The sequence below is a fragment of the Xiphophorus hellerii genome, chromosome 18, assembly GCF_003331165.1.
Source record: "Xiphophorus hellerii strain 12219 chromosome 18, Xiphophorus_hellerii-4.1, whole genome shotgun sequence".
NCBI lineage: Eukaryota > Metazoa > Chordata > Actinopteri > Cyprinodontiformes > Poeciliidae > Xiphophorus > Xiphophorus hellerii.
In genome coordinates this window covers 25,800,771-25,812,314 of record NC_045689.1, presented here as the reverse complement: position 1 = coordinate 25,812,314, position 11,544 = coordinate 25,800,771, and the positions used below count along the sequence as shown (strand labels likewise).

Sequence of the window (11,544 nt, the reverse complement as noted above, 5' to 3'; positions counted from 1 at the left end):
CACAATGTTTCACGGGGATTTTATATTTAGGGTAATGTACAGTATTTTAATAATGAAAGGTGGAAAAAAAAAAGTTATTTTCAATCTACTTAGAAATTATTCACTTTTATGTTGTTTTATCATATAAATTCAGATTAATTAAATGCATCCACGTTTGTTGTAACCTGACAAAAAATGGAAAGTGTCATATGCATACTTTTACAAGTCACCGTTCTGTTTAAACCTTTGTGTAATTAATGTGTGTGTGAGAGAGGGCGAGGTTTAATTGCAGGTGTACGACTCTTCCTCACATCGTAATCTGCAACGTAAATAACGCCGTTTACGTGCTAAAAACTTGGATTTAAAGTAATTTTCTTTAAAATAGTCTTAGATTAGAATATAACGTAGTAGCCATTTATTTTCCCCAAGAGACAGCATGCAGAATAATTAAGGCTGCCTTAAAAAAAAAAAAAATTACAAAGTTAAGAGATGTCGTCAACACACGCGCTGGCAGCCCTGCGCACACGCTCAGCATCCGATTGGCTGCGAGAATCTTCCAAGTCTGGTCTCTCACCGGCTGCTCCCGACCCAAAGTGCTCACTTCATCTCTGTCTGACTGCGAGGGAACAGGTCGTCATGCTGAGGAGCGGCGCGAACAGGTCGGTGTAACGTCCAGCGTCTCCTCTGTAATTACACATCTGCTTTTAGGGCGACTGTTTCCCCCGTGTATGACGAGCTCGCGCACAGGCTGCTTCGGTTTGCGCCGACAGAGAGAAAGAACCCCGTGTAACGTTGGGCACAGCTGGACACTGGAGCACGCGCTGCTCGTGTACAGAGAGCCCCGAGCCGGACGTGTTGATTGGAGAGTTTTAGTCTTTTAACTTGACTGATGTCCTTCCAGAAACATGCATCAAGGGGAGGAGGTGAGGCTGCGCAGCGGGAGTCTGGCTCGCGAGAGGAAGCACCTTGCCTTGTGCATCAATAACAAGGTAAGAGGGTCAGCGGCTTTAATTGTGTGTTAGTGCCGGATGGTTTGTTTGCCTTTACTTTTGGGTGAATGTTCTAAGTGGATGATGGTTAAATGATTTGTTTCCCTTATTTTGGTGAGAGAACATTGCAGGGATGATGTAATTTACTCAGTAAGTTCATTCTAGCTCTGATCAGCAGCAGACAGTTCGAAGGTAAGGCAGAGCTGTAATGAATAACACATAGAGGTTTTATACATTGAATCTGTTGGAATACATAGATATGTTAAAACTATATATATATATATATATATATATATATATATATATATATATATATATATATATATATATATATATATATATATATATATCTTGTCAAATTCCATCTCAGTCCCCTTTTTTTTATTCCAGGACTGCGCCGTGTTTAGTTGTAACTATCTTCTCATCAGCTCTTGCCAGCTCTCTCCCAGCCCCTAACCCTGATTAAAGAAAAGTATCACCAAGGCACGACACTAACGCTGCCATGTTTCGTTTAAATTAACATGCAACTCATCATAGAAAACGTTTTACCATTTTGAATGAAAACTGAACTAGATTACATGGTCTAGTTCAATAACTTGGATCAAATCATAAATTGATCTTGAATCTGTCTGTATGATCAAATTGAGCTGACATCAATTTTTGTATAGAAATATAGGCTTTTTTTGTAAAATACCTTGAGACGCCAGTTGTAATTTGGAGGTTTACAACTAAACTGAATTAAATTGAACTGAATTGACTTCTCCATGCTTTTGACATTGGGAAGATGTATTTAGTGTGATTCTTACTGTCAACTTTTTTACATTGATAGTTACCAATTTGTTTGGAGCAAACACATTTTAAACCTAGACTGCAATTTAAAATTGTAGGGAATAACACTTATGAATTAAAAAGGCTTGCTTTCTGCTTTCCTAATGACGTAGTTTTCTAATTCCTTGTTTCTGCCGATCAGGTCCGTGCATGGAGGTACGCTATTTTCTCCTCTGCCGTATGCAGTGTACAGAAGAGCATTTCCACCACCAGCTGGACTCTCTTTGGACTTTAAAGTTAAACCCAAATGCTCTATGTGGTGTCCATCCCAGTATGTCTCATTCTTGTCACAACTATTGACATTTTTCTGTCCCCCAATTGTGTGATCCCCATGTAGCTCTTTCCTAACCATACCATACCATTGTCATATGGACCTACAACAAAGGGGGCCGAGGAATGGGCTGCTTTTACGACAGAACCAGACAAAATAGTGTACAGAACTGCACCTACCCATGTTGTACCGCTCAATGGAAAATTAGGGATAGAGCACTGGTTTCCTAACTTCTTCAGTAAAGCGTGATCTTTTTGTAAAATCAATTCCCATTTTGAGTAGGAATGACTGTTTTTGCCAATTTACGACTTTCAAGTTTGGAATAGGATTAATGCCTTATTCCTTTTCATAAATATACTGTGCAACAGTAGGCTACTGTGCTTTAGCTTTAATCTGTTTGAGTTGGGATACATATAATTTTATTATAGATCAACTTCACTTAAGGGTTTCTATCATGAGAATGGCTGAAAAAGTGCTCATTTTCTAACTTATACCATACTTTGTGCCCTCATCTTCAGCAGAAACAGCTGAACTGCTCAGCTAGAATGAGTGCTCCCCATCTCATTGAGGAGTTCAAAGACTTCAGAAACTCAGACAGCTGATAGTTAAAGAGAGAACTCGCATGAATCATCTTTAATAGACATATCTGATTTTATTTTTTTATTTTTTGTCTTCCCTAAGTTTAGGTGTGGGACTTCACCTGGCATGTATTGAGCTTCTGAATATTTAATACCAGTGATGTAGCGCTGCGCATTATCGGTGGCCGTGGATATTGAGCCTGTGAGGTCTGAAAGCTCTGCTCCATCAAAGCTTCCGACTTGCTCTGCAATATGTTGCAACGGCGGAACACTCCGTTGCACACGCAAAGCACAAAAGGCTCTCATTTTGTTCCACTGCTCCTCTAAACTTTAGGATATTTAAATCCAGATCTGATTAGATCCGTTCCAGTTATGGCAACCGATGGAGCCTCATCAGATCCACGTCAACCAGCAGAGAGAGAGAGAAAGCGACCAAGCAAGCAGGGTCTCGCTGAAACGCTAATCAGTAATCGGCAGGAGGAAATATGAATAAGAATACAAATGTGTGTTGTTGGTTAGGGAGGCAGCTCCGCTGACTGTGTTTGCATGAGTGATTCAGATTCACTGGCGAGGCGGGAACCCCCCTGAGAAACACATTAATCTATCCAGCTATTACCCCGTAATCAATGGGACAGCTGAATTTTACAGCCGTGCCGTGTTGTTAACCATTTTACCGAGAGCTTATTTAAACAGCTTGCCAAATCGGTCACATTTAATGGAGTACCGCATGAAATGTATACTTTAGCGTGCACGGTTCTTGTTTTCAAATAATTTAGGGACACAATCCTAAATTTCTGCAGAAACCGTTTCTTCTTGAATAAACTGCGTCTGCCAGCACAGGAGCAGGGATCCGGCATCAATGGGTGTCACTCAGACGCAGTGTTGTGTATCATATGGAGGGGTTGTACATAGTGAGCGTGTGGTGCCAGGGATGGGTGTCATATTTCAGAAGTGCATCATTGTATCTCCCCCAGCGGGATGCTGCAGTGCTGAGTGCTGTTTGCGCCGGCTCACTCAAATGCTATGCGATTGAGTTGTAATAACCTGTGCAGGAACACGATGAACCTGCACAGTGACGGATACATGTCATTTTGGTACAGCGTGAACTTCAGATGGAGACTTACAGATATTATAGGTGTGTGTGCGGGGGTGCGTGCGTGTGTGTGTGGTGAGTGTGCAGATTCCTTCTGTGGTTCAATACCATAAAAAAGTGTCATTAAATTGCTCTATAAATCCACCAACTCATATGCAAAAACACAAGCTTGAATGCTCACACCTACATTCGCCAGGTCTTTAGTGATTTCCATCTGCTCTATTTACGACTACAGCTGGAATGGTTTCAGTGTGTAAGCTTAGCCTTTGATCAGCTAAAGAAGATCTCTCACTATAATGGATGTTATGCACCTTTCTCTCAATATGTTAAAGGAATAGCTTTGATACTTTTTTTAAAGCGAGGTGCTTTGAAGTTGCTCTCAGTTATAGTTTCCTTACCTTTTACACAGGGTTCCTATGGAGAAAAATATATGAAACTGTATGAAACATGATTTCTATGTTTTCTAGCTCTGTAAAAAATACAATTAGTTTATGAATAAATGTTTTTTTCTCCTCTGGAAACATATTTCCAGACTTTATTCACTGTTTATTAGGTAAAATGTTATGTCCTTTTGCCTTTGTTTCTTTTTTTTTTCTTGTGCTGTCCCTTTTCTGTTTATCCTCTTGCCTTCTGCTCATCCTTCCTTATTCCTTCACTTTTTTCTTTCTTTGTTCAGTTATTCTTTCATTGTGTCCTTCTTGTCTTCCTCTACTTCCTCCCCTTTTTTCCAGCTTCTATCTTTTCTTCCTTCCTCAGTCTTTTGTCCCCTGCCTGTTTTTCTTTCTGTCTCTACATCCTTTCCTTTCTACTTTCTGATTCCTTTTGTCCTTTCATCTGTCCTTCTTCCCATGTCTATTTTCCTATTCTTGCTTTTGTTCATTTTTCTCTTCCCTTCTTATGGCCTTCTTGTGTGTCTCTTTCCATCTCAAAAATCCCTTTTTTGTTGGCTTTGTGTATGTAGCATTAACATTACTGAAATAACTTTAGTTTATTAGACTGTATCCCTCTAAAAGAAAAAAAAAGGTTTTCACATATATGTACAGATGCTTTAATATAAAAGACAGAATTACATCTGCGTACATTTAGATGTAAAATCCAAAAGTTCAAAGAATCCGATTCAGCATGACATCCTCTATAAGGAATGAGAAACACAGAAATGATATTGCTGTAGTCTTTGTTGTCTTTTGTGTGTGTGTGTGTTGGATCAATCTTTTCACCCTCTGCCTTTTCAGCCTGTCAAAAATCCACACACCTTCACATCTACCCAGAAATGTTCTCCTCCTAATCTTTTCCACGATGCCTTTTCCTTAATGATTTGCTCTCCCACTCCTCTCAGAATAGCTTAGATTCTGTTTGTGATAAGCCTGAGGAAATTCATCCCTTCTTTTTCAAGCCATTAGCTAAACACAAAATTAATTGGCAATAAGTTTTGATAATAGATCAAGCCTCATGCTCATTATCAGGAGGAATTATAGCAGAGAACCACTAAAATCATTAGTGGTTCTCTGCTTATTAAATGTGGAGATTAGTGCACTGAAATCAGGAGGAGAATTTTAAAAATATGTCTTTAACCTGTGCTGCTTAGGAATATGTGATTCTTAAAGATACAGTACCTTGTGTTGCTATGTGTACCCATTGGACTTTTTTTTTACATTAGAACTACCAACTTAAATATATTTTTGATAATTTTACTGTGATTGCACAAAATAGCATGATTGTGAGGTGGAAGGAAAATTATAGTTTTCAGAAATTTTACAAATAAAATTCTGAAAAGTCCAACTTGCATTCAACCCCCTTTACTGCTACATCCCTAAGTAAAATTCATTGCACCCAATTTCTTTGAGAACTAATATTGAAAAGCGTTTATCATTTTCCTTCCACTTCACAATTATCCACACTAACACATATACTTCACATTTGTAAGGTTACAAAATCTGACAAACCAAAAGGGGATGATTGTTTTTGACAGACAAACTTAGCAATTTTTTATGTCTTGGTACAAATGTCCCTTTTTGCTTTTACTTATTTGTTGCTCCGTTGTGCCTGACTTTAAACCCCTTTGGAAGTGCAGCAACACGAGTTTCATTTTATCATCTATCAATAACAAATCTATCATTGTAGATTTGTGCCACTGAACCAGAATGTCCTTCTCCTTCTCCTCAGCCAAAAGGTTTATTTAAAAAGAAATGCGTGAACACACCAGTGTTTACTATATTGCCCTATAGCTAAACGGCACTTATGTAGTCACATGAATGCATGAGTGAGACCTGCGTCCCTCAACTGGTCCTTTTTGAGCTCAGGGACTTGAGGCAAAAGAGTAAATGTTGTCTCCATATTACTCCTTGCACACGATCCGCATGTAAATTGATTTCCAATGCAGTGAATAATGAGCATCTTCGCCAGAAGAGCCTTTCTGATTGGGTATTTCCTCAGGCCGATGGGGAAGTCAAGTTACAGCCGGTTGTCCGTTGCATGCTGCAATTAGATCCACTGAGGTCACACGGAGACGTCTGTGTGCTCACATATTGATGTGTGACCTTACTCTTTTTTTTTTTTTTCTGCACTAACATCTGCACGTCTTTTTGTATGAGTGATTCAGATGTATATGTAAGTCGGCTTTACCACTGGCGGAGAATGAAATGGATATTGAGGATCTCCAACACAGTCAGAGGAAGGCGTGTGTGTGTGTGTTCAGCTAAGTTTGCCATCGATCTCTGCGAGACATCTAGGACTGAGAAATTATTATTTTAATAACTCATCAATTAAACGGAAGCAAGCTTTCTTCTGCCTGTTTGCAGTTTTCCTTCCCTTCCTTCCTCTTTTCCTTCTGTCGTCCATTTTTCAACAGCTTAATGCTAATTAATGTCTGCCTTCACCTCATCTTGCTGTGCCATCTCCTGACTGCCCTTATTATGGTTCCAAGCCCACAGAAGCGAGCAAACGGGCCATGGAAAGATTCATCTGCTCCCAGTGGAGAAGGGAATCCTATTGTAATTGTACAGATTTTTCACAATTTGTTGTTACTCTTCTTCTCCGCTAAAATGCATTTGGTGGAAGAACTATAAAATTCTGGAACAAATCTCAAGAGGCAGACTAGTAGAGACTAGCTTCATTCATATCAATCCTCTGGAATTTACTTTATAACCTTAGTAGATTATATTCATCTTCTACTTCCACTTACCTTAGTTTGAGTTCTGATGGTATTAGATCCAGGATGGAAACCCTCACTTGAAGTTAAATGCTTTGGATCCTTGTGGGTCTCCTCTCAATGGAATGTGCCCAGCAAAATCTCCGAAGAGAGTTGCCGAATAGACCTCATGATTAGATGCCTGAACCACCTCAGCCGACCCCTTCTGGTGCAGATGAGCAGCTGCTGAACTCAGAACTGACTCTGCGTGATGGATCTACTCATCTTATTTCAAACATTGAGCCCAATCCTCCCACAGAGGTAACTCACCTGAGCCGCTTGTGTCCTGGAATCGCATTCCTTTATTCTTGATTATTTCATGGCCATAGGTGAGAGTCGGAACACAGATAGAATGGTAAATCAAGAGCTTTGCTGTTTGGGTGGAATCTGTCCTTACCATGACAGAGCTGAGCAGCACCCATTTTCCTTTAGACCCTGCAGAGAGAATTTGAAGATATAAAGCTTAATTGAGAATTTACCTTATTCAAACTCTAATTTTGTATGGATTATGCCTTTCATTTGGCTGAGAGAGCATATACAGCAAAGGCGTTAAACATGAAGATAGGCATATGAAGGTACAGGAAAGACTGACATTGTCTTACCAGCAGACTGCAATCCATCTATCCATTTGTTACTCCATCATGCATCACTTGTAAAGACACTTGAGCAACACTGTAGGCAGAGACGGCTCCTCAACCCAGAGGAAGAAATCCAAGAACCACAGTGTCAGACAGGGGGAAGCCGAGTCTTTACTCAGTTACCTTCTCAAGAACATGCCAAATTCACATCACCAGCAATAAACAAAAATGAGACCCTGAGGTTCCCAAACCAGACACCCTTGTCTGGTTTGGGACTGCAGCATCATGAACAAGGGGCAGGCCTGGCTGACTTAAACCAGCAGGAGTAACACGCTTGATTTTATGCTGAAAATGTGGATGGTGCACTTGCTCAGAGTATACAAGAATCGTATACCCCATACTTCCACAGTATTCCTCATTAAATGCCTCAGGGAACATTGTTGTAGCCCTTCTCCAGATCCATAAAATACGTGTGCAGAGGACAATCAAGCTCCCATGATCCCCTTGATAGGTCGCCAATGTTAAAGTGCAATGCCCCAAAACTATATCATATCTAATCTAAAAATACATTAAAAGGGAGTTTCATACAAATAAAAGCACCAGATGTGTTTACTCATCACATTTGTCTGTTTTATAACAAAGGTATTTCCTTGCGGTTTTTGTTACTGATCCTTTTTATTATCATTTGACTCATTACTCAACTTCCCACGCCATCTGGATGCAGCCTTCAGTCGATGCATCTCTACAATAGTTGATTTAAACTCTTCAAAGAAACCTTTATTGGCTTTCTGCCCATTTATATCAATAGGGAACCTCTACTTGCTTTAGCGAGCAGAAAAGCAACGGAACAGAAAAACGAATATGTTAGAGGCATGGTGTTTGGACAGAATGCATCACTACACAAAGGGGGAAAAAAAGTTTGAATGTATTTCGCCCCAGTGTTACGTACCAATGTTAAGTACCTAAAAAGCATATTTTATCTAGTCTGAGTTTTACCAAGGCAAATGGTCAATTAGGGCCATGAAACATTGATAAGACTGTAAAAGTATATTTGTACTTCCTGTAGAAACTTGTATGTAATCTTATGTGATAATGTCTCCACCTGGGTCTGTTGCCTAATTACATTCTTGGATTTTAAGCATGTTTAATCGAGGTATTCTATTGCAAATGTTGTGATTATGTCATTATGGGCTTGTTGGATAATTACTGTATCTTTACAAATATTCTTGCTCTACTATCCCCTGCTGCAGCTAATAGCCCTGCATGTAGACATACAGCAGTACAGAGAATCATTTGCATTCATCTAGTTTTGCCTGTTTATACACCTGATAATAGCAAGTATGCTCATTCACTTTTAGCAGTATATCTGTTTTTACCAATTCCTTCAGCTTATTAGCAGCAAACTGCTGCTAAATGTTCTTCAATGGTCTGTAACTTCATGCTTTTGTGACACTTAATGCAAGGGTAATAAGTAAAACAGTTTACTGCACAGTGAGCTCATCTTTGGAAATAGCAGCTTACTGCTGCGGTAAGTGGAACTTATTCTGCTCTACCAAAGATCCGTGGCTTGAACAACAGATTGAGTTCCATGACAACAGCTGTTTTTCCATGCTGTTTTAAAGTAACTTGAACATTTTATCACGGGAAACTGAACTAAATATATTCTCCTAACCTTCATGTACATGGTCTTGGAAAAACGTTAGCACCCCTTAAACCTTTTACACATGTAGTCCCACTACAATGACAAACTTTAAATCATCAAACTCTGTCAAAAAGAGTCCAAAGAAGGAATAGCCCACATAGCTCCAGAGATATGTTTTGCCTAATCAAGGTAATTTCCTGAAGAACACAAGTGTTTCTATTCTTTTCAAATAGTAATCAATTTAAAACTTAAAAAAAGGTCATTTATGACAGTTCAGGTAAAGCCATGCCACACAGGAGCAGGTATACATACGTGAGCAACTTTGCATTCATGATGACTACATGTGAAATTATATGTCCATGCTTTGTTGCATCAATCTGAAAACTCTCTGTATTTTTACCGCACAGGAAGAAGTGAAGAGCTATCATCGCTGCTGCAGCCACAGTGGAGGGCCAGCACTTCAGAAGATTGAGAGGTAAGAGATTGAAGTGCCTCAATTTTTACCTCGGTTTTATGGAAACATTTAGTTCATGGAAAGAGGATGTCGGACTCTTGAGCAAGCTCAGTTTTTACCAAACATCGCTTATATTTTGGCTCAACAGAATCGTTTTTCACACTAAGGAACAAAGAAACCTCCACCAACTGAAGAAATATTTTTAAAAACCATGAGTTTGGGCATGCCGTGGTGGCGTAGGGGTTAGCGCGACCCACATTTGGAGGCCTCAAGTCCTCGACGCGGCTGTTGCGGGTTCGACTCCCGGACCCGGCGACGTTTACCGCATGTCTTCCCCCCTCTCCTTCCCCCTTTCCTGTCAGTCTACTTCATGAAAAGGGACTCTAGAGCCCACAAAAAGACCCCCTGGAGGGGTTAAAAAAAAAAAAAAAAAACATGAGTTTGCCTCAAATAGATGAGTTTTAAACTGCATCTGCTATGTTGATGGATTTGCCTTTGTGTCAATTTGAAACATGCAGAAGCGAGGAGGACAACAAAAGCTCATCTCACCAAGAGCAGCGACAGCACTTGGAGATAAAGGCCACTATGTGAGTATGACCTGCGACCTAAAATCAAAATTTCACACTCCCATCTCATAGCCACAGTACCTTTGGTCCCCGGAAGCACTATGTATGGTTTTGCACCAGAGATCAAACTATGTGTGGCTTTAATGCAATTTTTGCAGTGATTAAATTTTGGATTCTGGGGTCAGAGTGCAGCTTTATAAGTACAACAATGCACACTCCCCTCGGGCTTTCACTTCCTCGAAAGTTTGAGTATGGAGAAGAAAAACCTTTCTCTGTGTAGAGGTACAAGAAAAGGGCATAGAAAGGTGAAACAAACTGAGGAAAAGATAAGTTTGGAGAAACTTTCAGAAAAAAAAAAAGTCTGAAGAGTTGGAGAACGGAGGCAAAGAAAGGGCAAGAAGGGAGCAACAGTGTAGAAAATGGGGCTGGACGAAGACAGCTGGAGAGGTATTGGTTTTGGAGCGAAGAGTTATGGCTTTATTCAATTTGTTCTATTCGGTTCAGCTGTCTCTCTGCTCCACTGGAGGTGAAGGTGTTTCTCCATCAAGTAATTGATCCTGCGCTCCATCATGAACCTCAGTGTTGGGGAGTGGGGGGGGGGGGGGGGTTTGCATGGATGAAAGAGACTCGAAAGTGATAGATGGAGCAAGTACGGTTTGTAAAGGTTGCGAACCGCGGCGTGACAGAAGTCAAGGAGAGAGGTCAAGGAAGTGTGTGAACCAGTGTCAACAAAAACATGAAATTGCAAAAATATAAAGAAAGAAAATAAAAACTGATGGGACGACTTGGAAGGTAGATTTACATTAGTCATTTTCCATTTGAGAATGAATTAAAAAAATATTATTTACTTCAACATATGTCTAGTCTTGTTGTGTTTAATAATTATTTCACTCATCAATTTGTTTCCTTGTGTTTTTCTCCTATGTCTACTTGTAGTTTACTTGTTTCCTTTCACCCTCTTTATTTCTCCCCCACAGTTCCAGTTCATTCAGTTAATTTGACACACCCATAAATGTAATCTTGCTTTCATTCACTCATTGTTTGATTGTCCTGTTGCTCCCACTCCTGATCCATTTTTAGGATGTATTTCCTGTTTTTTGCTCCTTGTATTTCTAAGTTTTGTACTCTGCGTTTTAATGACATCTTCGCTCTCTTCAAGGTTTCATCTGCCTCCTGTCTGTGTTTGGGTCCACACGTCGCCACACACACACATTACAGAAGTTGCTGACTTTACACAAAATGACCATACTCAAGGGCAAACAATTAACAGTCTTGTTTGTGTTAACTATTTCATAATTTGGATAGTATATTTTTCTGACTATATCACAAGACAGTTATTTTGTACATTATTATATTTACATTATGTTCTGTGAATTCAT

At 39.7% G+C, this 11,544-nt stretch overlaps 1 protein-coding gene across 2 annotated transcripts in view; it reads left to right on the top strand.

Moving 5' to 3' along the window:
* The first annotated feature begins 453 nt into the window (after positions 1 to 453).
* Positions 454 to 11,544, top strand: part of schip1 (schwannomin interacting protein 1) — a 266,812-nt gene continuing 255,721 nt past the window's right edge. For both annotated transcript variants that reach the window (XM_032590746.1, XM_032590745.1), the window contains exons 1-4: positions 454 to 638; positions 881 to 968; positions 9,553 to 9,620; positions 10,118 to 10,186. In XM_032590746.1, the coding sequence (XP_032446637.1) occupies positions 469 to 638; positions 881 to 968; positions 9,553 to 9,620; positions 10,118 to 10,186 (395 nt within the window). In that variant the 5' untranslated portion in view covers positions 454 to 468. The remainder of the gene's footprint in view (positions 639 to 880; positions 969 to 9,552; positions 9,621 to 10,117; positions 10,187 to 11,544) is intronic.